The sequence below is a fragment of the Nuphar pumila genome, chromosome 6, assembly GCF_984573655.1.
Source record: "Nuphar pumila chromosome 6, dmNupPumi1.hap1.1, whole genome shotgun sequence".
Classification (NCBI taxonomy): domain Eukaryota; kingdom Viridiplantae; phylum Streptophyta; class Magnoliopsida; order Nymphaeales; family Nymphaeaceae; genus Nuphar; species Nuphar pumila.
The window spans coordinates 117,829,591-117,856,805 of record NC_143254.1 but is presented as its reverse complement, the minus strand read 5'-3'; the positions used below and the strand labels follow the sequence as shown (position 1 = coordinate 117,856,805).

General features: G+C 37.7%; 1 protein-coding gene across 1 annotated transcript; it reads right to left on the bottom strand.

Moving 5' to 3' along the window:
- Positions 1-118: 118 nt before the first annotated feature.
- Positions 119-27,215, bottom strand: LOC149835881 (putative 1-acylglycerol-3-phosphate O-acyltransferase). Its single transcript, XM_090008818.1, has 9 exons — positions 26,811-27,215; positions 26,105-26,341; positions 23,930-23,976; positions 15,363-15,481; positions 15,080-15,240; positions 4,776-4,885; positions 4,585-4,684; positions 567-690; positions 119-413 (listed from the first exon to the last, which is right to left on the bottom strand). The coding sequence occupies exons 1-9, from the start codon at positions 26,996-26,998 to the stop codon at positions 285-287; spliced, it is 1,215 nt and encodes a 404-aa protein (XP_089864944.1). The 5' UTR covers positions 26,999-27,215; the 3' UTR covers positions 119-284.

Sequence of the window (27,215 nt, the reverse complement as noted above, 5' to 3'; positions counted from 1 at the left end):
ACTTGGTTGGCTGCTTGTCAACTTGTTTGTTGTTTTCGTGTTTATATTTTACCCATTATGCTAGATTGGTACCATGTCCATGTGCATGTGTATGTTGCCAAGGGCATTGAATATACTGTGCCTTAAAAAGCTGGCTAAAGTCCATTGACAACAAGCAACCGCTGGAAAAAAATGTTTCACTTGAGTCTATACAACATATAACGTACAATAAAGTCTGGAGACTGATTCCCGGCCTGAAAGGGGTGCATTGAATATGAATGAGTGGAAGGCTGGTGTGGCCCCTTTTAAACAAGGGTGAGAACATCAGGGAGGGCGTCGCTGTCTGCTTGGCTCTGCGAGAGAAACCTCCGGCAGGCATGTAACACGGCCGAATGGAATCCCGAAGGATTGTCGATGAACACAAAATGTCCAGCCTGTTGTCACAACTCACAATCAGAAAGCATCAAACACAACACATTTCATGTATGCAGGCAGGCAGGCAGGCAGGCGTGTGCACAGAACCATCTACCAGCAGAGTCACACACACACACACACACACACACACACACACACACACACGTACAAACCTGAGGAACTCTTATGATCTCGCATGGGACCTTCATATGCTTGCGAGCTTCCTCGCCACCTGTGTAGTTCATCCAGTCATGGTAGCCATAGATGAAGGTGGTTGGCACCTTCCATTCTGATGCCCTGTATGAGAAGCAATAGGTCAAATATTTGTACTGTCGGATACCCAGGTTAATGCACTGATATTTCAAGCAATATAGAACTGATGCCAGGATAAGAGTTGGGTGAAGTACACACTTTTATTATTGAGGAAGCTCAAGACATAAATACAACTAATAAAGAGGTCAATTTTTTAGGCAATGCATCTGAGAGCCATTCATCTCACCATTTCTTGAGATGGACATCCAACCGATCTCGAGATGGCTATGAGACGTGCTGCTGCATGCTCATGTGATGTGAAGTAATTAATAAAAGCCTCAGAAGAGAAGAGTAATGAAGTTTTAATTTTCTGCAGGTATATGGAACAATCTGCAGTACAGTACTGCTTAATAAAGTAACTGATCATGGAAATTAATAACACCATCAAGGATATTATTGCACTCATGGCTGAGCATTAAAAGTTATCTGCGAAAGAGCTCAATTTGAAAATATGACATACAACAAAAAATTTACATTCAGCAGGAGAACCAGTGAACCTAACCGTATAACATGTGCACATGTTGAACTACTGAGATGGGCATATCCTGAAATGAAAGCAAGGTTGCCATGTAGAGAGTGATGTCAACCTGGCATGCACTAAGCATTAAGTGGTCGCAGGAAAGTTACCAGTTATCACCATCTTCATACTCGAGATTAAACTAAGAAAAAAATTCCACAAGACTAACGTATATCATGGCCCAGAAAATGAGAACCATGTATGCATACTGTACATCAGGTTAAAATGAACTTGCTGAGAGTGATGAACTGAAACCAGCTTCAGTACATGACAAAGCCTCTGAGCCTGTGACAGGAAAGAAACAAATTAAGAGTGTATATTCTAGCAAAGTACAAAGCTGCAACCTTCGATGATGAACGCTTTCATGTAACAGGTTAATGGTTATCTGGATTGAGCTCTTCTTCATCAAGAAAGACAGTCAATGCCCAGAAACAATTCAGACTTTCACATGCATTTTCCAATAGCATCCCCAAACCCACATTTTTGCCATCATTCCAATTGACCGATTCCTAACTATTCTGGTAAATTAGCCATCCAGCTAGGAAGACTAATTCCTCTTCCTTCAAAATCTATGTATAACCGGATGCACTTTTTGCACATTGGTCATCTAAACCATAGGTAGGTTGATAATCATGATAGCCCTCTTGGCTTCATGGTCAATTTGCAATTCTCCAGGTTCACACCAAGGTTTGCCTTGAGTTATTAGAATGCGTGCATCAATCGGAGCCTGGGATAAACACCCCATCACTGATAATTTCCACAGTTATTCCCAAACCAGCCTTCATGCTTATAACATATTACTGCCCTAGGTCCCAGGTGCCACCATCCTAAACTTGTGTATAAACTCTTAGATTTCACATCTGCCTCACTACCTCACATTCAAGAAAATGAAACCTGCCAAGTTTAAGATTCATAATTCTTTATTCCTTCACCTGTTTCTCAACTACTGTCACCAATATCACTGATATTTTGAAAATATCGCGATATTATCCGTAAATCCAGGTCAGCCGATAGTTTCGGCAAAATATCACGATATTTTCAAAATATCGCCAGAAACAAATATCGTTGTAATATCACGATATTAAAACAATATTTAAAAAAAAAATCATTTTTTGTATGTTAAAAGCTTTTCAAAGTTATTTCCTTATATTTTCCAAGAATACCTATTATTTTCTTATATTTCTTATTATTTTTCATATTTTGTACTTTTAAAACTCTCGAGGTTTTCCAACTTTTGAAAATCTGTCTGAGAAATACTCTCACCGAGAAAATACCTCGAACAATATAGGTGACTATGTTCTCAACAAATCTTGTCCCACACTTAGTTCTTTCATGTCTAGAATGACAAGTTTTTGCTACATCTCATTAGGAATGTAAGGAAATACACATTACTTTACTCCCATTGTTTATAATATATAATATTCTACGTAGTGGCAATTGAATTCTATTCAATTGCCATAGCTGCCCCTAACATTTCTGAAGCAACATTGTGTCTCTAAACCATCATAGACACCTTGACTTTAACTAAATTTATTCAAAGGTATTCAACCAATGGACTTATCTTGTCAGTTTAAACTCAACATGATCAAAGTGATCCAAAATTGTGCTTAGTTTGGAATTCATCAATTCTCCCAGGGTTGCAGAAGGTTGAGTTAAAAATCTTCAAAATTAGATTTTGTACTCAAAAGCTAGATTTAGGAGAATGAATTATAGAGAGAAAACCAAAGGGATGGATAAAAGAGATCAATGGAAAGGATAGCAAAGAGATTTCTCCTTTAGTGCCAAAGAAAGTTTTCTCAAAAGTAAACAAAACAACATTATCTATATGCCTATACAAAGGAGTCCAAGCTTGAAATTGAGAGAAAGCTTCTTCCTAAACTCAAAAAATTGCTTATTGAAGTTAGCTAGCAAGATTTCCATGCAATAAATTTTTAAAGCAATGAAAGAGACTTTTCTAATTAGTCTGGGTGTATCTGTGCTGCAAGAACAGCAGTCTCTTTCTTGTCAAAATGTTGCTTTGGCACAGAAACAAAGTTTATCCCTGGTTATTGGTCACAAAAGCAAAGTGAAGAACCTCAAACTTCTGTTGAGGTTGATAAGGTTAATTAGGGGTAGCCAATTGGCTGGGTACCCGACAGGGTACATGGCCCGACTCGGGTCAGGCTTGGGCCTCATTTTTAGGACCCTGGCCGAAAAAGTTGGCCCAGGCTCAACCCAATAAGATATCAGATCGGGCTCAGGCATTGGTACAAGCCCTAGTCAGGCTCTTATGGGACCTATATAATTTTTTTTTATCCCATCACCTTTTTGGGTCATAATGAAGGCCCTTCATGTATGAGGGAAAAAAATGGAAAGGTTCTTGCTTTTAGGGGATCCTTCTTCCTTTACATGACCCACAGTTTGGCCTTCCCAGGTCTGACCTGACCCGATTCAGGTGATTGTCAATTTTGGCAGGTCTTGGGCAGAATCTTCAAACCCAACCCGATTAATTTCGGGCCTAGCCCGACCTGATAATTATCAGGTTGGGCTTTCAGCAGCGAAAAAGTTTAACAGGCCTTTTGGACTCTAATGGGTCACAAATCGGGCTGGCCCGATGGCCAACCCTATTCTTAATCTCAAAATCCAAGCAAAGGGAATGAATGGTCAAAAGATCATAAACTAGCATATATATATATATATATATATATATATATATATATATATATATATATATATATAAAGGTCGAGATTACATACAAATGATTTTTTTTTCATTCTTTTTCATTTTTGGTTTCTTTTTTTATATGAAACTAACCTCACACGTGATTCTACATGGTTTGGTTAGTAGAAATTGGCTCTTGGATTGTCCGATTATGACATATGGACACAATTTTATGAGCCTTGAAAAATCAACGACCTACAATGTGCAATATTTTTTCAGCTCAAAATTCATGTTTTTTTTATAAAAAGACATGATCCAAAATCTGGTTCTTAGTATTTGGACCATGCTGAATCCATCTATGTGGCCCTATTAGGTTATCATGACTTGTGCCTATAATTTCTAGCTCATTCGGACGGTCTGGCTGACATGGGCAGATATTACCACACACACACATGCATCACCATTTTTATACAAATCTTGTAATTATGAACTTAATGTTGAAAATCGTTCTAGCAACCTTGTAATTTCTCCAAATCCCATGATGAAAATCATTGGGCCAGCAACCTAATTTTGTTTAGTCTTAGGTTAAAAATCAATTGAGTGGAGCCCTCTCATGTCACTAGAAGTGCATTAAAATTCAAAACATGTAGCACTAGCAGAAATGAACTAAAAATAGCTAAGCATACATAGCAAGAGAATAACTAAAAAACTAAAGTCTAACCGCTGTAAGAGGGGAAGCCGTGTAAATGCCCCAAAAGAAAATATATACTTCAGGCATAGTTCTCCACTAGCTTTTGCAGCAAAAGTATGGTAGAAGTAATCTGCAAAATAGTTTTGAAATATAAATTTATGAATAAGCATGTTGATAAGTGAGGCCACAGAATCATCATCTATGATTAAAGAGAGAAGTACCTGTAAGCAATCTAGACTCCTCTTCATTCAAGATATCACCAGTAGAGTACATGCCAAATCTTGCAGTTGTATACTTGCGAACAAGGTCTGGACCCCAAGGACCCAAGCCTCTGCATAAGAAAATTTTTTACATAAAATGTACATAATGTGAACCAAAACAAACATAAAACAAAAAAAGCATGAAGAAAATCTCAAGCATTTGCCAGCAAAAGAACACATATATTTTAAGTGGCATAGTATACAAAGACCTCATCGATGGTTATATATAGAGAGCAGAAATACCACATATGGAGAAATCACTTCAGATGGTGCCTGAGTGTGGTTAAGCTCAAAGTTTGTAAGATGCAGCGTGGGATCATTTCAACATAACCTGAAAATTTCAGTTATGTATAATATTGCTCATGTTACACTGTTTAGGGAGGATGGACACATAAAACTGAAATTTTATATGTATTGTATCTTGCTTTGTTGTATCTAGCTGAACATTTTACTTGTCTAAAGTTCATGTGTTATTTAAAAGTTGGGGTATGGGATTGTATGGAAACACTGTCGGGGGGGGGGGGGTATACTTTCATTTGACTGTTATGATTATGGTACTCATGGGTATGAACATGAGTAAGTTATTATTAATTCTTCTTGAACTCGTACGCTTGATTATTGTGTGAATTGGTACATGTACACTCACACACTTAAAGAAACCATGGATTTGGTTAAATATGTGATGTAGGTAACACACACATATTGAAAATGCATATGAATGCGTTATGACATGCATATGTTTGGATTTATAATTTTCATAAGTGCACATGCTTTTGGCACTTTGGCGTAGTGTTATAAATAAAACATTACTTTTGTTTTATGATGTGATGCCTCGATGGCCTATATAGACCATCATTGGCCTGAAGAGCCATGGGTTGGGTTTTCTTTTATATATGTTTTTAACTGCATCACTGAAACCACATAAGATGGTTTGGCACTTTACTACACTGTTCTAGTGATTTGTACGGGCTGGAGTCCCGAATGGGTGCCTGCAAGGGAGGATGCGGGGTTTTCACTTTACTTTTGCATATGTGTTGCAAACTTAAAGAAACGGACTTAATTAAAAATATAATGAGTAAGAACAGTGTAATTTACATTCTGGGATATCTCATCTGGAGTATGAGAATCCTGGATATCCGGTCTTGGGGAGACTGTGAGGATACAAAAACTCCGTGTGCGTTATTGCCCCTGAACCCGATATTGAGGTTCTTCTCCTGGCCACGGTTTTAGGGAGAGCCCGCCACTTTACCCGGGAGTGGTGTGTTAGTCACAGCTGTGAGTTTATGGTACCAAGGAAGTGGCACTTGTGGGCGTGGGGTGTCCCTTGTGTCCCCGACATTAGATGTGGAGGTCTAATGTTCCGATGGATGGTGTTGTTTCCTGATAACGGTCGAGGGCTAAGTTGGAACCCAGTAATAAAATACAAATTGTGTGTTAAGCTACCCTGTGAACCTACTTGACCTCGGGGTTTGTACCCGTTTGGTGTATCCGCGGGCCACGGTAATTAAAAAGAGGAACTTAAAGATGTGTGCATTTAATAGGGCATGCAGATGGAAAGATGAAACTTAATTGAAAGATAACAGAAGAAATCATGCATTACACATAATCATGCATTTTTCTGTTATGCATTAGATCATGCATGTTTGAATCATTCTTGATATTATGACATCATTTGGTGGTAGCATATGATTTATTTTGTGAAATCATGCTGAAAGGTTTGATCATTTAGTTATTGATATTGGACACTGCTTTACTATTCCTGACTGGTGAGCACATGCAATTGTTGGTAGTTATAGATAATTGAATGTTGCAAAATTTTATATCTGCACTCGCTCAAATCACTGCATGAAATCTTATCCATGTTCTTTCTCTTACCTGGTTTCTTTAGAAGTAACTGTGCTTAGAATTTCGGTTCTGACACCCTACTTTGTTGGTTTTTCACAGGAAATGGTGAACAGTGAAGTTGGACATTGCATCTGGGGATGGATGAGTTATACTTGGGCTTGTCAGCTTCGGTAGAGGACATAATGGCTCTTTCTTTTGTCTTTCAGTTCTTTTAATTTCTGCCATTGTTACTTTACTTTCAGTTGAAGAAAACCTTGTCTTTGAAATTTTCTTACTCATTAATAAAAGAGTTTTAGTTGGTTGATATGGATGATAATTGCAACGTCGTTTGTGGTGTGTGGTTATCCAACTGAAAGTGGAACTGTGAGGACCCTAGATCTCTGGGAAGGTTTCCGCAACTCTTAGAAAAAAAAATATTTCGCATTTTTAAAAGGGTCTGGATTGGGGTCGTTACAGGTTTGGTATCAGAGCCACCACAAAGACTTGCGATTTTATCATCTTTGGAGTATTAAATTTTTATTTTGGTATATGAGCCCTGTCCTGAAGCATCGACAAGTGTGACTCGTCCTCCAGAGCAGTCATCTTCATTGGTAAGATTATTTAATACTTTTACTTTAAGTATGTGAATTTTTGTGTGATTGATTGAAATTATAGTTTAATATTCTATTGGTATGAATTTAATAAGTCTTGGTATGATTACGTGAACGATTATGGTTCGTGATCAACCCTAAGGGGGTAGGATAAGTAAGAGTCTAATTTGTAGAAAGGATGTACGTTGTAGATGTCGCATTATACCCGCAGAGGTGCTTCGTCCTCTACTGCTGCTCCCGCAAACTGGCAGGAGCAAAGGAATTTCATGATGGAAGTCATTCATACCTTGACGGAGACCATGACGGCTCAAGCAACACAAACAGCGCAGGCACTGCAAGCGGCCCAGAACCTTCAGGCGGCACAGGCTGCACAAACGGCGCAAGCGGCACAGGCTGCCCAGGCAGCTACGCAGGCAGCCGCACAAGCAGCAGCTCGGGATCCTCCTGTCAATATTGCTCCAAACGCGGGTGGCGTTTCCTTCGAAAAGTTCCTGAAGTTGGACCCGCCTTCCTTTTCAGGAGAGGCAAACCCAGAAGCAGCAGAGCACTGGGTTGAGGAATTGGAACGGGTGTTCGACGTCCTGTCTGTTCCTGAGGACAGGAAGATATCTTTTGGCACGTACCGTCTGAAGGGCGATGCCAAGAAGTGGTGGGACACCCTGCGGAGAGTGAAGTTCGCCGATTGGGACGAGATCCCCTGGGAGACGTTCAGGAAAGAGTTTCTAGACACGTATTTCCCCGCGTACGCCGATGAACAGATGCAACGGGAGTTCCTTGATCTGACTCAGGGAACCATGAGTCTGGAAGATTACACTACAAAGTTCCGGAACCTCGAGAGGTACTGTCCGAACCTCTTCAGTAATGAAAAGGCAAGAGCGTCGAAGTTTGTGCATGGACTAAAGGATGGATTACGAGCTCGCGTACTGTCAGGTCGGCCTCCTACCTTGGCCGATGCGATCGAGTCAGCCACTGTTCTGACCAAGGAATGGGAAAGGTCTAGGAATGTATCGCAAAAGGGAGGCACAAATGGAGGTGATGCTTCGAGCGGAAAGAGGAATGATCCACATACAAGCGGAAAGACTCAGGGTGGCAAGAAGCAGCGGACCTATAATGGGCAACAACAAGAAAAGGCCCCGCCAACATGTCGTAGGTGCGGCAAGAACCATCCACTAGGTTTTTGCCCGTTGTTCAAAGGAAATTGCTATCAGTGCCAACAACCAGGGCACAATGCTCTTTTTTGTCCGAACAAGCCAACAACTCAGGTAGGACAACAACCTCTGCAACAACAACAACAGATACCTCAACCGCAATAGGGTCAGCGGAAGACTAATGGGAGAGTTTATGCCGTTACGACTTCTACTCAGGACGATCAGACTGATCTGGTCTAAGGTATCTTCTTAGTTGACAATCGTTAGTACTTGTGTGATATTTAATTTTGGTACTACTCACATTTAGTACGTTCTAATTTCGTGGACGAAATTCTTTTAAGGGGGTAGGGATGTAATAACCTCAATTTTTGTAATTTATTTATTTAAATTTATTTGAAAATAGCGAGTATTTTTAAGTTTGGGCCTCGGATCCGTTACCGGATCCATAAAAGAACGCGTAAATAACCCACAATGGGGTATTAAAACTATACTTATAATATTTAATAATTAACAGTGTTTATAAGAAAAAAAAAATAATAATAATAATAAATAAATAAACTTTAGTATATAGGGTCAGATCCAACTGAGGATCTGACACTCGTAGGCGAAACCGGGTCCATTATTAAAATGGACCCAGCGTCGCGGGTCACGGGCTCGGACCCGGACCCGATATCGCTTTTTAAGGGGGGGCGTGAAACAGAAGCCCGATAAACCCTAACAGGAAAAAAGGAAAGGGGCAAAAAGGGGGGGGGGGGGGGGTTACGCAGAGTGTAACCGACCTCCCCCCCCCCCATCTCGGCGTGAAGGGGGGAGGGGGGTCTTGCCGATAAGAGGGAGTGGAGAGGGGACTCTCTTCCCTTGCCTCTCTCTCTCCACTTAGTCCCTCATCTCTCTCCCTCGTCTCTCCCGTCTCTGTCTGCGTGCGCGCACCGGAGGAGAGGAGGTCGCCGGCGAGATTCGGCCACCAACAACCACGACAACAACCGTGAGTGGAACCTTGGCCACCAGCCACCACCGAAGGCCACGGCAGCCTCCGATCGTCGGAAGGATCGTCGGAAAAGCTCCAATCAGGTACGGTGCTCCTTGGAATCGGGTGAGGAATCGAACATGGGTTCGATTCCACGTGGGGATTTGAGGGTAGGACTTGGGGTTTATATTAACCCTAAACCTAAAACCCCAAATCTGTGATTTGGGGGTTGGGGATCTTTCCTAATGAGGGGTGCGGGTTATCCGAAACCCCAAATTAGTGGATTTGGGGGTTTTTAGTTTTTCAATTAATGATTTCAGACTTTTGAGTTCCTGAGTTCTCCAGGATGTGCTTATGGATTTTATGTTTAGAAGTTTTGATCAATGCACTTAATTTCGATATATTAAAATTTCAGGTTGCAGAAATTGATGATCTGTGGATTGTGTTTGGTTTTTTTCTTTTAAAATCAGAAAAAAAAATATAATAATATCTCCTCTTTGTGCAAAAGAATACAATTCCAAGTGATTATGATCAGGGGCAACAATATTGAGGACTGTCTAGGCTGGTCCTTTTGTTCTGAAGAAACTTTGGGGGTTATTATGGAAGCCTAAGTATATATAACGCTGTGGAAATGAAAAAAAAATAATTATAGAACAAAATTGAAATATCTTACTAACTAACAGAATGAGCAATTATCTACTCTAGAAGGATAAAGGCTTAAAGCTTTATCCGGTTTATTAAGGAAGCCAGCAAGCAATCTGCAATAGAATTGAATAAGGAGTATCTTATTCTTTTGTATTCTACCTTTCAAACAATACTAATGTGTGCTCATAACAGGCTTTGAAAAAAGAAAAAAAGAAAAAAAGAAAAATAATATAAAATTTTCTGAACCTAATATTAGCATCCAATACTTCTGTCAACTTAGACAGAATAATCGATATGAATGAGTAGTCTCAAAGCTTTTAAATATCATCCAACTTGTCTAATTTTATAGCTAATAGTAATTGACATTAAGGCTGGGCTTGAACTTGTGTATCTTTTTAAAAACAAAACTATTTTTCTTACTGAATAGCTTTAATAAAAATTTTGCTGGGAATGGACTGGTTAGGGACCCACTCATCTTTGGGTGGTGTTACTGTCATATAGGAATAAAAATTCTGTTGTAAAACAGGGAGTTGTACGAATGCGGAAATGGGGATATGAACAGCTTGAATGGTTGTTGGTATACCTGCATTAGATTAATTGTGTTTGAAAGGGGCAGCCCTACGTACCATGCAAATTTTATGTTTGATATGCCTGTTTTACCTGCTCATGCTAGAGGGTTTTTAATTCTGTCTCTACAGCATATATATATATATATATATATATATATATATATATATATATATATATATATATATATATATATATATACATGTCCTGATTTCTATTGACAGGGCTGATTTCCATATGTTTTCATAGTTAGCCGAATGTTGTTAATCAGACTTTCTATTTTCACAAATGAATATACAAAGTCCTAAACCATTAAAACATGAATGGTGTAATATACTGCTGATAGGTTCATGAACTGTTAAAGTCCGATAGGATCTCGCAGGCATTACCTAATGTGATGCTGTAGGCTGTCTATTGGCATAAGATGGTGCCTGAGTGTGGTTAAGCTCAAAGTTTGTAAGATGCAGCGTGGGATCATTTCAACATAACCTGGAAATTTCAGTTATGTATAATATTGCTCATGTTACACTGTTTAGGGAGGATGGACACATAAAACTGAAATTTTATATGTATTGTATCTTGCTTTGTTGTATCTAGCTGAACATTTTACTTGTCTAAAGTTCATGTGTTATTTAAAAGTTGGGGTATGGGATTGTATGGAAACACTGTCGGGGGGGGGGGTATACTTTCATTTGACTGTTATGATTATGGTACTCATGGGTATGAACATGAGTAAGTTATTATTAATTCTTCTTGAACTCGTACGCTTGATTATTGTGTGAATTGGTACATGTACACTCACACACTTAAAGAAACCATGGATTTGGTTAAATATGTGATGTAGGTAACACACACATATTGAAAATGCATATGAATGCGTTATGACATGCATATGTTTGGATTTATGATTTTCATAAGTGCACATGCTTTTGGCACTTTGGCGTAGTGTTATAAATAAAACATTACTTTTGTTTTATGATGTGATGCCTCGATGGCCTATATAGACCATCATCGGCCTGAAGAGCCATGGGTTGGGTTTTCTTTTATATATGTTTTTAACTGTATCACTAAAACCACATAAGATGGTTTTGTACTTTACTACATTGTTCTAGTGATTTGTACGGGCTGGAGTCCCGAATGGGTCCCTGCAAGGGAGGATGCAGGGTTTTCACTTTACTTTTGCATATGTGTTGCAAACTTAAAGAAACAGACTTAATTAAAAATATAATGAGTAAGAACAGTGTAATTTACATTCTGGGATATCTCATCTGGAGTATGAGAATCCTGGATATCCGGTCTTGGGGAGACTGTGAGGATACAAAAACTCTGTGTGCGTTATTGCCCCTGAACCCGATATTGAGGTTCTTCTCCTGGCCACGGTTTTAGGGAGAGCCCGCCACTTTACCCGGGAGTGGTGTGTTAGTCACAGCTGTGAGTTTATGGTACCAAGGAAGTGGCACTTGTGGGCGTGGGGTGTCCCTTGTGTCCCCGACATTAGATGTGGAGGTCTAATGTTCCGATGGATGGTGTTGTTTCCTGATAACGGTCGAGGGCTAAGTTGGAACCCAGTAATAAAATACAAATTGTGTGTTAAGCTACCCTGTGAACCTACTTGACCTCGGGGTTTGTACCCGTTTGGTGTATCCGCGGGCCACGGTAATTAAAAAGAGGAACTTAAAGATGTGTGCATTTAATAGGGCATGCAGATGGAAAGATGAAACTTAATTGAAAGATAACAGAAGAAATCATGCATTGCACATAATCATGCATTTTTCTGTTATGCATTAGATCATGCATGTTTGAATCATTCTTGATATTATGACATCATTTGGTGGTAGCATATGATTTATTTTGTGAAATCATGCTGAAAGGTTTGATCATTTAGTTATTGATATTGGACACTGCTTTACTATTCCTGACTGGTGAGCACATGCAATTGTTGGTAGTTATAAATAATTGAATGTTGCAAAATTTTATATCTGCACTCGCTCAAATCACTGCATGAAATCTTATCCATGTTCTTTCTCTTACCTGGTTTCTTTAGAAGTAGCTGTGCTTAGAATTTCGGTTCTGACACCCTACTTTGTTGGTTTTTCACAGGAAATGGTGAACAGTGAAGTTGGACATTGCATCTGGGGATGGATGAGTTATACTTGGGCTTGTCAGCTTCAGTAGAGGACATAATGGCTTTTTCTTTTGTCTTTCAGTTCTTTTAATTTCTGCCATTGTTACTTTACTTTCAATTGAAGAAAACCTTGTCTTTGAAATTTTCTTACTCATTAATAAAAGAGTTTTAGTTGGTTGATATGGATGATAATTGCAACGTCGTTTGTGGTGTGTGGTTATCCAACTGAAGTGGAACTGTGAGGACCCCAGATCTCTGGGAAGGTTTCCGCAACTCTTAGAAAAAAAAAATATTCCGCATTTTTAAAAGGGTCTGGATTGGGGTCGTTACAGAAGGGGCCGTGCCCCCCGAATTTTTTTTTCTGGGGCTTATGTTTGAGACTCATGCTATATAAATATATATATATATATTTAAAAAAATATATAAAAGATCATTTTTTTTTTGTTTTTTGCCCTAAAAATGAACATTTTTGGACTCAGTCAATGTTGACCGAGTCCAAAACAAGGACGGACTCGGCCTCGACTCGTTGACCGAGTCCAGGCCGTGTCTGAAGCCGCACTCGTGTCCGCACCCGTGTCGGAGCGTGTCGACTCAGGTGCGGCGCCTCCCTAGCCGAGTTCGTGTGACATAGCTCAGTTGTGACACTGAGTTTGAGGGGGTCTTAAATTATGTATTTGGTACATATATAATTATAATTATATATACACATATATATGTATGTAAATATATATATATATATTTTAGAATGTATTAGGCTTAAATGTAATTTCTTTTTTATTTAAGGATTATCCATTATAGTTGTTGGGGCCTCCAACGGCTAGATGTTCTAGCCGTTGGGCTGCCAATGGCTATACTGGCTCCTCTCTCTCCCTTGTATTGTGTATAAATAGAGGACTTATTGTCCCTTATTTGTCATGCATTTCTAGTGTGCATTTATTATAAATCAATTATTTATTTTAAATTGTTTGATGTCCTCTCCTTGGCCCTTAGTGGCTTGTGTTTGTGCCTCTTGTGAGGTGTGTGGGCCCATTCCTTACTTCATTACAGTAGAGTTGTGAAATTCACTTTAAGTTGAAATAATACCATTGGAGTAGACATTGGCACAAGTCACTGGAGCAGAAGTGCCCCTAATTCATATCCTGAGCAACTGTCAGGAACATACACTAGCACTTCTAATGATAATGTTGTCACATATGCTACAATAACTTGATCATTCTTTATCCAATCAGAATATGTCGCATTCGAACATGAAACCGTGGCATTGATGCCTGATCATCCGTCTCTTCACAAGGCAGGTACTTTTGTGGGGGTAGGGTTAGATCCATCTGGGTAACCCATTAATCCCAAAGTATGGATAAAAAGATATTTGCTTTTCCATGTGAGAAAATTAGAATGGATTCAGCTTTTCTATGACTAGCTGATGCAAGAAAAAGAAGTAATAGAAGCCATTATGAAAAAGCAAGATGAGAGATTCAAGAATGAAAAAGAATAGGATAAAATTTAATATTGGGTGCTAAAAGGATGAAGAATTCTGACTAAAATTACAATCAACCTTGAAATCCTGTTGACTTATGTCTAATGACATCAGCCAATAGTATGGCTGATGTTAGCAGATGTACAGCTCTTCCTGGGTTTGTTTTTATGGTGAGAAAAGAGTGATCACATCAAATGGATCTTAAGGGCTTTAGGTTATAAATCAGAAAAATAGAGGCTTTGAGAGGAAGAAGAAACGAAGATATAAGATCAAAGAGCGAGGCTGAAAAGAACAAGCAATCAAGAAAGGAGGATGAAATGACATTTATAAAAATCTTGGAAGAAAAATATTAAAAAAAGCAGACAAGATACAATGCAGATGGGATTAATGGTATGTAGAATAAACCCCTCTCTGATACCATCTCAGAATTTTCAGGCCTATTCTTTTAATAATATAGAGTACCAGATACCATCTCAAAAGTGAAGAGAAGAGGATGAAAGAAGAAGAATTGCTGGTGAAAGTCCCAAAAAGCTGATTCGGTGGGGACATCTAATTTTACTTATAGTAGAAACTCTTGGATATCCCATACTGCATATTACAATAATGCCCCGTCTATCTGTAAAATTACAAAAACAACACAATATGACCGCATTACCATGGAAAAAGTGAAAACACCAATCATATGTCCAATCCAACTTCTCACATTTAGAACCAAGCATGCCTTTGATGCATAACTTATAAAAGTAGGTTACTTAATAACCGAATGTTCAAAAGCTTTTCTGTAAATAGCTGATGAGCAAAGTGTGTTTTCTGTAAATTATTCCATTACCAAAAAGAGCCACTAAAATAGTGTCTGGTTTATTTAGGACTGAAGAAGACTTTGTTCAAGCATCAAAGAAGTTACCTAACAATTTTTTGAGGAGTAAAGTTAGACTCCCATAGATGATTCAAGATAGCACCTTTCCATGTAGCCCTAAATTTTATAAGCTGTTCAGCTTGAGGATCTGATTGTGATGAAAATCCAGCTGGACCAACCAAAATGAGGTGTTGGATATGCTCTGGATGCTGCAAAAAAAAAATGTCAATGTTAAGGATGAACAAATAAATACTTTGTGAATTACTGTTTTTATTTGTACAATATTATGTATCAGTGTAAGTTAACAATGGTAAGGAAAAAGAATCAGTACCTTGAGCGCATATTTTGCTGCAACATAACCTCCAAAGGAATGTCCCAGTAAAATAAAGTTACTAAGATTTTTAGCTTTACGCCATTCCTCAAAAGACTCAATAAACCATGCCTCAGTTTCTGTAACATAAATTAAATAAAAATGAAAACAAATATATGGGGAATAATAGATATAGCATTTATCGTCTTAAAAGCAAAAAGAAATAAATAAAATCAAAGCTTAGAAAATGGTTACTTATAAAGCAATAAAAAAGTAAAAATTAAGAGCAAGAGAAAAGAGGACGACATAGGAAATGACCAGGACCAACCAGAAAATATTTAATATTAAAAAAAAAAATGCTTTAGAATTTAAACTGAAAATGTTGAAAAAGTTTTAATGATGCATAATCATTTATCATAATATTGATGATGTGACCATCATCAAAAACTCAACTTTAAGAAATCAACCCCAACATCAAAAAGTGATGAATGATCTCATATATGAAAACATGGCTAATTGTAGAATAGAAGTGACTGGCCAACAGCATCAATGTAGAAGTGCAGATTTTCCAGAATTTTCTGAGATATATTCACAAAAGATGCATACTTGCAAGTTTCCATTTTATATGCATAATCACAAATATATAGGAGCTTTAACACATGCTTATGATTGCCATCTTATCTGCAAAAAATGTAAGTAGGAAAGAAACCACTTGCCAGTCGCAGTGAACAAGGTTCAGGAGCAGGATCGTCAACACAAACAAAAAGATTTTACTAGAAAGTAATGTAGTAGGATAGCAGACTGGAGTAGGGTAGTGGACAAGCTCACCACCTTGCATATAACAGAACTAGATATTGACAACAGGAACAAAAGAAGATACCAAGAGCCAAAAAATGCACATTTCTTCCACTCAGCTCTTCTTGTGGCTGCATGCCAAGTTGATCTCATCTATACAGATCATATCCAATAACTCATTCATCACCTCATACCTCATGGAACTAGATATTCACAATATGAACAACCAAGAGCCAAATTATACAAATTTCTCCTAGTCAAGTCTCCACGCAGCTATATGACAAGTTAAGCACATCCATACAAATTGAATTCAATAAATTATGATAAACATTTGTGTAGACACCTACTCTAAGTATCCCAATTATTAAATCAAGAAAGCCTCCATTTAACTAAGGTTGCTCATGACCAATGGAAACCTCAAACCCTCTTAAAATGGGAATGCTTAAGAGGTCAGCATAGAACACAACTATTGAATTAAGGTGGTCACATGTATCTTCATCGCCTCATCAAGGACACATCTGCTCATGGCCACAATATCATTTTCTTAAGAATATTGGCTGAAGTGGCAAAGTCAATTATCCAAACCGAAATGCCGTGACTGTCCCAAACATAGAAGCCCTTCCTTCTCCAACACATTCACCACCCTACAGAAACTTTCATATTCTTTCAGATCAACACTTGAAAGGTTCCCATTGTTTGGTTCAACCTAGCCACACATCCAATTGTTGATGCCATGCATAATAACCATACTAATACTCCTGATTCTTGTACACCATTATTTGGCTCTCATGATCAAGTCCTGAGAACTTTCTCTTAGACATACATCAAAATCATTTAACACAACCTTGTTTGTAATATCTATAACCAATAGCACAAAAGTTCTGACAAGGAATTTCAAGTCTACAGATGGAAGGTCGGTTGACTGTCCATAGTCCTAGTTAATGGCTTTTACAGTAAGTTCCAACATCGCCTGTCCACAGTCCTAGTTAAAGGCTCTTAACAGTAACTTTCAACTACCCTCTTCATAAGTGCAGCAATTTGTTCACTATGTTTGATGTGATTATCATCTAGGATAAGTAAAAAAAAGAGGAACCCAAGTAGTATAAAGCTATGTCATGAGGACGTATTCTTGACCCTCATGCCTCACGTGTACAAGATCAGACATGGAGGCAGATGCAAAAACACTTTACAACGTGCTGGGCACAACCAAAACTGTCTCTGACATGGTTAATGTTGTGTAATCTTTCTCTTTTAGAAAGGATTATATTCAAAATGAGTAATTTCCTCTTGAAATGAGAAATCAAAATTTAAAGTTCCATTTTTTTTTCTTTTAGTTCAAACTTATTCAAATAATTGCTAGATCACCAAATGCACTAGACCATTTTATGGTAAGGTAAAGACAATTGAAAGAAGCCCATGTCTCAGGAAGGGCCACTACACTGATTATCTGTGATCAAGTACACACACACCCACACACACTAGTGGCTGTTAAAATGTATCTCCAAAAATCCTTGTTGGAAGTATAAATATATATACTTATATACATAGAGATACATATACATATAATATATTATATGAATATGTATCTCTATATATATAAATATATATATTTATATACTTTTTTATTTTCTTACCCGAAAAGGGTATTCTTGTAATTTCCTATCTTGCGCATATTCCATTTGGAGTATGTTGTATTTTTCCCTTTTATTTTTTTTTGTACTTCCTTTTTATTTTTTCATTTATTTTTTTCTTATTTCTTTAAAGGTGCATTGGGGGTCCCCCAATAGAGTCGTTGGGGGCTCCCCAACGACTCCTTTGGGAGCCCCCCTTTGCACCTCTTGGCTCTTGTATAAATAGGGGTGTTCCCCCTTGTTATTCTTAAGCTTGAGAGTCTCAAGCATTTACTCTTTTTCTATAAAATACATGCCTTAAGTGCATGTTTGCTACTTTTACGCTTTTTGCGTATTTTGTTCAAGTGTTGTGAGAGTGCCTTCGTGCACATCTTTTATAAAGTATTTATGCTTGTATGCGTATTGTCTCTTCATAGACAATTTCACATGGTATCAGAGCTCGGTTGGTGATAGAGAACCGTGGGATTCTTCTCTTTTCGAGTGCCTCGAAAAGTGTGCCTTCGGATCTTTGGAGGTTGAAGTGGTGGATCTTGCTTCTCAAATATTTTAGAAGAATCTTGCGCAAGCTAGAATTTGAAATATTGTGTTGGTACGCCCTTTCTCCCTTCCTCTTTACTTCATAATGGGCGAAAAAGAGTCTCATTTTACTCTTGGCTTCAAATTAAATGGGTCCAACTATCATGTTTGGGCCGGAAACATGGAGGCTCACATAAAAGGGAAGGGGCTATGGGGTTATGTGCAAGGCACAATTCCGGAACCGGAACCCAAAATAACTGTGGTAAACGGAAGTGAAATCAAGATTCTTGAAGGAGAAGAAAGGGTCAAAGCTCTTGAAGAATATTCTAAGAAGCACGATGAATGGGAAATGAAGAATTTCAAGATTCTTTCTTGGTTCTTTTCATCCGTTGAAACTAAGATCAATGCCAACATTATTAAGTTCAAAAAGGCATCGAAAACTTGGCACTATCTTGAGAAAATGTATACATGGAGGGATCTATCTCATAAGTATTATCTTCAGAAGAAGGCTCTTTCTCTTACTCAAGGTGAAATGACTATTAGGAAATATTTTGTCGATCTTTCCTCCATTTGAGATGAGCTTGCCATGCTTGAACCAAAATGGAGTGGAGAGGCAATTGAACTCCGTCACAAGCAACTTGAAGAAGATCGGTTCTTCAATTTTTTGAATGGGCTAAGGCCCGAATTTGAGCAAATAAGGTCCTCTCTTCTATCCTCATTTACTCCTCCCTCTCTTGAAGATGTACTCACCAAATTAAGTGGTGAGGAGACTCGTATGAGTCTATGTAAACAAGGATCAAGTGTTCTTGTGGTTCCTTGTAATTATGAAGAAAACAATGAGGTCAATGCCGTATCAAGACCCGGGAACAATGTAAAAACCTATCGTCTCCCTCATTTTAAACCACAAAATCAAGGTGAAAATGGTGGGCAAAGAGGAAAAAGGGAGTATAGCAAAATTATTTGTCATTTTTGTAAAGAACCCGGACATATCAAACCCATATATCCCAAATGGAAAAAGCTTCTCGCAATGGCTACCACCGGTGTACCACAAAAGGAGGAGGCATTATCAAGTGGGTCGCTCTCTTTAAATCAAATAGTGGAAGCCCTTCAACCTCTCCTCAAGGGAGCTACCTCCGGTGCCGCCGTGTCTACTTCATCGTTTCCAGGTAAAGTCTCTTGGCTTTTGGACTCCGGTGCATCTTTTCATATGTCCCCAAACATGTTTTCGCTTTCCGATTACTCAAAAAATATCTCTCCCTCTTTTGTTTCCACTGCGGATGAAACCTCTCTTGAAATTAAAGGAATAGGTAATTTTGAAACTCAAGATTTTTTTATTCCAAAAATTAGATTTATACCTAAACTAAACTTAAACCTTCTTTTTGTTTCTCAACTCTCGGACCATGGTTGCGATATTAAATTTTCTTGTGATAAATGTTTAATACAGGATCGCCGGTCCGGGAAATTGATTGGGGAAGGCTTTAGAAAAGGAGACTTATACTATATGGAATCTCTTCAAGTTCCAAATTTTTTTTGTAATGTTGCCCAAAACAAAGATATAAATGTGTGGCACAAAAGACTTGGTCATCCTAATATCACCAAGTTGTCTTATTTACATTTTGCAAAAGACCTATGTAAAAGTTCATTTCCTTGTAATGATTGTATTCTCGGAAAAATGCAAAGTTTACCTTTTGAGCAAAGAACTATGTTCTCTTCTGAAACTTTCGAAATTGTTCATTCGGATGTTTGGGGACCCGCACCTGTTACTTCAAAAGGAGGCTTTTCTTATTATGTCATTTTTGTGAATGATTTTTCCAGATATTCGTGGATCTATTTTCTTTAAGTTCAAACATGAAGTTTTTTCGTGTTTTAAAACCTTCCATTCAATGATCAAGAATCAATTCAACAGTAACATAAAGATATTTAGAAGTGATTCTGGAGGAGAATATCTCTCCAATCAATTTAAAGTATATTTTGAGGATCATGGAATTGTCCACCAAAGGTCTTGTCCTAAAACACCTCAACAGAATGGGTTGGCCGAAAGAAAACATAGGCACATCATTGAGACCACTAGGACCCTTCTTATTTCCCAAAACATTCCTAAAAACTTTTGGGCAGAAGCAGCTCTTGCTTCTGTTTATCTGATAAATCGCTTACCATCTAGAATATTAGGAAAAATATCCCCTTTTGAGATATTATATAAGATTGAACCTGATTATAATAGGTTACGAGTTTTTGGGTGTAAGTGTTTTATACTTACGGATAAGAACGACAAACTCTCTCCCAAGGCTATCCCTTGTGCCTTTCTTGGATATTCCAAAACTCAAAAAAGGGTTTCGTTGTTATGATCTTCGAGATGATAAGTTATGTCTCTAGAAATGTAACTTTTTTAGAAAATGAAAGTGACTTTGAAAAAAATGTTTCTCAACAAGAAAATTTTGATTATTCCTTCCTATTTGACTTATTGTCTAGTAATGATGATATATCTAGTGATGATGATGTATCATCAAACCATGATGAAGAAAATGATGGTGATATTGGTGATCATGACTCACTCAATGAACAAGATAGTAGATTTTCAAGTGACCCAATAACCTACTCTCGTAGAAACCAAGACACCTTTAGAAGTGCTATTGACGAATATAGTGAGTTTGGTCCTACCCTTGATCACCGAAGATCCGAAAGGAATAGGAGACCTCCAACTCGTTTTGTTTCTTTTGATTTTTTCTCACCCCGATATAGGGCTTGTCTTAGTGCCATTCACTCTTATTTTGAACCAAAGAATTTTGAAGAAGCTAAAAAATGTATAGAATGGCAAGAAGCTATGCAAAATGAACTTAATGCCCTTAAAGAAACTTGGAATTTTCAAACTCTACCCATAGGAAAGAAAACTATAGGATGTCGATGGGTTTTTAAGGTTAAAACTAAAAGCGATGGATCCCTGGAAAGGTATAAAGCTCGCTTAGTTGCTAAAGGATATGGGCAAAAGTATGGAATTGATTATGAAGAAACCTTTGCTCCTGTAGCCCGAATGGTGGCAGTTAGATGTCTTATTACTATTGCATCTACTAAAAATTTGAACATTTTTCAAATGGATATGAAAAATGCTTTTTTAAATAGTGATCTTAACGAATAAGTGTATATGGATGCCCCACCAGGCATGAAGAATCCTAAAGATAAAGTTCTTCGTCTTCGAAAGGCCCTCTATGGTTTGAAATAGGCTCCCAAAGCCTGGTATGACAGGTTTACCAGTGTAACGCTGGAAAATGGTTTTTCCTCATGTTATACTGACACTGCTCTATTTACTAGAAAATCTAATGCAGGGATTGTGATACTATTACTCTATGTTGATGACATGTTAATTACAGGTGAAGATGTTCAAGGAGTCAAGGGTATTAAGTCTGTCTTGACTTCAAAATTTGAGATGTCAGATTTGGGTTTTCTGACATATTTTCTTAGAATTGAGGTTGCCTATTCGCAACGCGGTTATTTTCTATCTCAGTCTAAACTTGCTTGTGAGATTATTGACAGATCAGGAATTTCTGATGATAAAATATGCGAAACTCCTGAAGTCGTGGGATAAAAAAAGATTGACGACGGTGTTCCTCTAACCGATCCTACTCCTTACAAGCAGTTGGTAGGTTCTTTAATGTACCTTAGCATTACTCGACCTGATTTGTCACATGCTATACACATTGCCAGTCAGTTTCAGCACGCTCCTACAACCGTTCATATGAGTTCAATCATTCGCATCATCAGATATTTGAAGGGAACAATGAATAAGGGAGTATTTCTATCTTCTTCTTCTGAATTAAAATTACTTGCTTATACCGACTCAGATTGGGGAGGTGACCCTAGTAACCGTCACTCCACCACTGGCTTTTGTGTTTTCTTAGGTGAGTCTTTGATCTCATGGAGATGTAAAAAACAACAAAAGGTCTCTCTGTCATCCACTGAAGCCGAATATAGAGCCATGGCATCTACCACCATGGAAATTGTATGGATTCGACGTCTTTTGGAAGATATGGGAGTGTTTATCAGAGAACCAACAAAGCTATGTTGTGACAATAAAAGCGCAATTTATATTGCCAAGAACTACACCTTTCACGAGCGAACAAAGCATAAAGAGATGGACTGCCATTATGTCAGAGAAGAATACTTGAAGAAAGTCATTGATCTACCATACGTGACGTCTGAGTATCAACTTGCAGACTTCTTCACAAAAGCTCTATGTTCGCCCATATTTCATTTCCTTCTTAACAAATTTGCGGTTATCGCACCGTAAGTTTGAGGGGGGGGGGGGTGTTAAAATGTATCTCCAAAAATCCTTGTTGGAAGTATAAATATATATACTTATATACATAGAGATACATATACGTATAATATATTATATGTATATGTATCTCTATATATATAAATATATATATTTATATACCTTTTTTATTTTCTTACCCGAAAAGGGTATTCTTGTAATTTCCTATCTTGCGCATATTCCATTTGGAATATGTTGTATTTTTCCCTTTTATTTTCTTTTGTACTTCCTTTTTATTTTTTTCTTATTTCTTTAAAGGTCACAAATATACATAGAGATACATATTTATATGCATTGGGGGTCCCCCAATAGAGTCGTTGGGGGCTCCCCAACGACTCCTTTGGGAGCCCCCCTTTGCACCTCTTGGCTCTTGTATAAATATGGGTGTTCCCCCTTGTTATTCTTAAGCTTGAGAGTCTCAAGCATTTACTCTTTTTCTATAAAATACATGCCTTAAGTGCATGTTTGCTACTTTTACGCTTTTTGCGTATTTTGTTCAAGTGTTGTGAGAGTGCCTTCGTGCACATCTTTTATAAAGTATTTATGCTTGTATGCGTATTGTCTCTTCATAGACAATTTCACAGTGGCTACACTATTTTTTTCTTTTCTTTAACCAATATATGGAGGAATTACTTATTAATTGTTTCAAGTAATAAAAGTATATAATATTTAGTATGTGATGATCGAAGAAAATCTTATCATTTATGATGTGTCGGTTTAACAAGCTCAAAAGGATAGCATTCCAATGACTTGTTCTTCTAGTCTGAATCTCCATTTATATTTTCCCATTCCCATGAGATAAGGAAGATGTATCAAGCTGACAACTACGTGTCAAAAGAGAAGAACCCTTCAAGATAGTCAAGAAAGTAAAAAAAAAACTCAATTTCCAAATAATGGAATAATTTCACTGAATAAGCTTTCACTTGTGAATCTTAACTCACCATTCCTGCCTGAAGTGTGGTACACTGTACAAAAGTCATATACACATTCAAACAGAATATTATACATATAATGTATTTTTAAAATTTTAAATAATTATTTTTCTTCACTTTGGTCATTTATAGAAGGGCAATCTTTTTGCTCTTAATCATTCTAAGCTATACATGATACATAAGAAATTATAGCATGAATTATTCAAAGTGAAATTTAGAATGAAACAAACAAGCAAAAGAAATGAATAAGCTGATAATTTCTACTGCAAATAAGTTATATCATTGCACTAGATTAACTTTCTACAGTGAAGTTTAATCACAAAAGATGCATATCCCAATAGATCAGGATGGCTAAACCACCACTAAAACATTTCAAAGAAAAAGCAATCAACCAAAAGAACAAACCTTCTGTGCTTTTACATGTAAAATCAGGCCGACTTGATCCGCCCCATCTGCAGAGAAAAAACATAAAAGGGTGTAACTTCTTCAACAATATCAAAATATGAATTTCAAGTGCTTCACATGTTTTGGAGATGCCAGCATGCTAAAACAAGTGTAGAAAGGCCTTCAGAGGTGGATATTAACAGCTATAGCCACTGTGGATGGTGGCATATTGACTATTCCTTCTATCTTGGCATTTTACAGAAAGAGGTTTTTTTTGTTCCTTTTGTTAGGCAAGTTGGGAAAGTTCTCCCATCAGCACAATGCTAGAGTAGAAAATAAAGCTTCATGAACCATATCTTCCAATAGCACTAGGTACAATTTTCAGTTCAACAATATGAAGTTTGATAAAGAAATTACAAGTCATCAAAATCCATCAGCGTTGTAATAGGTGCAAGAGAAAGCTTAATCACATAAATGGAGTTATTGAAGCCAAACAATAAAAAAGAAAGAAAGAAGATGAAAATGCCAAATTCTCAGAATCCAAGAGCAAAAGTCATAATCCATGGCTTACAGTTTACATAATCATTGGCCAGAAAAACTTTGATGAATATTGACTCTTACGACCACCACAAATGACAGCATTTTCTATGAACAAATGCAATGGAAGTAAGATATTTACAAATAGAATTCCGTGTAATTAAGGTGAAGACTTTCTAGCGGCCATTGTTCTGAACTTAGGTGATAGTGGAATGAGTTGAACATTTGTGATCACCTCAAGTATTCTAATTTGTAAGAATCAGCATAGAGAGGAGATAAAAGAATGTGCTGATTGCCTTCAATCTGGAGATGAGGACATTTGCCTACCTGGAATCATTGATCCTCCCAAACTTGGAAAGGCTGTAACTCACCAGTGAAGTTAAAATTGAAAAACCAACCATAGAAGAAATACCAAAGGGAAAGAGTTAGCATGACACAGGTTCATCAACTGGTGAGAAATGATGACCTTTGAGAGACACATCACAGCAAAACAGGCACATTCATGGACGATATTCCAACTTGAGTGTCAATATAAATGCCAAAGCTAGTCATGCATACCAGGCGACCATTGACAGCACTATTCTTTGAGAAGGATAAGACTGCTTTGCTGGTGAAGTGGATTGAAAATTATATATATATATATATATATATATATATATATATATATATATATATATATATATATATATATATATATATATATATATAGGGAAGGGGGATCGTCCAACCAAAGGAAGGTCCAAAATCTACAACCAGTGACGATTGCATAAGACTTCTCCAATGCTTGAGCATCTCATCGATCGGACCTTATATATTTGTTTTTTATAATTTAATTAGTAAGAAATATGCTTTGCATGAAGACTTTATGACATATAGACATGTTTTTAGAAATGTGAAAAATTGACAGCTCACAAAGCATTTAAAACTTTACAATACAAAGTATTGTGGGCTGTTGATTTTTAGTGCTTCCAAAAACACATCTAGACATCAAAAATTCATAATCCAAAACATGTTGCTTACTAAATGAATGATAAAAAAACCAATATGTAAAGTCCCATTGATGAAAAACTCGATTGTCAGAGAAAGAATGTCAGCGATTATCATCGATTGTAGATTTGGACCTTCCTTTGGTTGGACGGTCCCCCCTTCCCTATATATATACAGAGGGAGAAGAGGATTCAAGACTTAGAAGATTGAAACTCTAAAAGGCAGTCAACACCACCACCATCCACCTGATCGTATCTCTTCTTCCATGAACAACAGATTATCGAAAGTAGTATCAGTAGTTCCATTAGCGTTTCCCCCATATCTAGGGAGTTATTGAGCATTTTTTCTCTCAATGCAATAGTATTATAAAACTTAACAAGCGATCTCGTTCATCTACCCTTTGTAAGGTAATGGCAGCACATACCTCTACATTTTCTTTGGACCTTACTGATGAATGTGCCTACTTTTCCAAATAACTTACCTTCTTAAGAAGATCAACAGAAAGGAGTTGATGAATAAACCAAAAGGGACGAAACCTTTACAAATGCAGAAGTATATCAAGTGTGGCGTTGAATTTGAGACTAAAGGATATTAAGCAACACAAATGCACATCCAATTAAATTAAAACAATTCTCTCAAAAAAAAATCAAATCATAACAATGAAAAACTAACCCAAGTTGATCGATTGCAATGACTCTGAAATGGTTCGCGAGGGCATCAAAATTGCGAAAGAAGAATCCCTGAGAGGAACCGTAGCCATGAACCATGACGATAGTGGGTGAATTCTCCCTACTGTCAAATGTAACTGTGTTAATAAACCTGGGTTCGTTGCTCTTGGACCCAAACCACCTGATACATGAACCCGACGGCCCTGACCCAATATTAACCTGCTCCTGCACATACCCTGTCCTGGAAAAGGAAAACAAAAACCATTCATATTTCAACAATGCAAAGAAAAATTAGAAATGATTCGCCTAAAAAGAATTTATTTTGAATATGAAAGCTTGCATGTGTGGATCAAATTCTTCGAATATCCAGCACAAAAAACAACCACCAACGATTTCACTATTTGCTAATTACATACATGAAGAAAAAATTAGGAACAATTTACTAACAAACGAAACCTACAAGAATTTTCAAAATTCGCCCAGAAAACAATTTACTCCGAACAATTAAAACAATCAAACCAATCCAAAGAAGACCACCATGCAAAATCAAGGGGAGCAAACGTAAAATTTGCATGTGGCACATCAAATTTTTTTGAATGCCCAACTCATCTAACCGGATAACAAACAGCAAGAGAGAGAGAGAGAGAGAGAGATGATTATGAATTTATGATGGTGGTGGTGACGCCACCCACGTATCTAGCAACTCTTACTTGACGAGAGAGAGGAGATGCTTCTCGGAGGCAATGATCTGATCGGTGGAGGTGGGAACCCATCTGAGGATGGACGTCCAGAGCGACCGCTGCTTCGGCGGCGCAGTCGCTTCCACGCCGGCCCTGCTCACCTCCTCCGCCATCCTCGACGCTGCCGTACTGAACCACCTCTTCCCCACAACACTCATGCACCACCCTCTTGTACGCTCGCACAGAGAGAGAGAGAGAGAGAGAGAGAGAGAGAGAGAGAGAGAGAGAGAGACAGCCCTCTTACAGGCTCGGTGTCTGTAATCACTTAAAGGTAAGCCTAAAGAGAGGAGCAAAAATGGAAGTAATAAAACACCCTCTTCTACGCTCGGTGTCGTGATCACCAAGCCAAAGAGAGAGAGAGAGAGAGAATTGAAG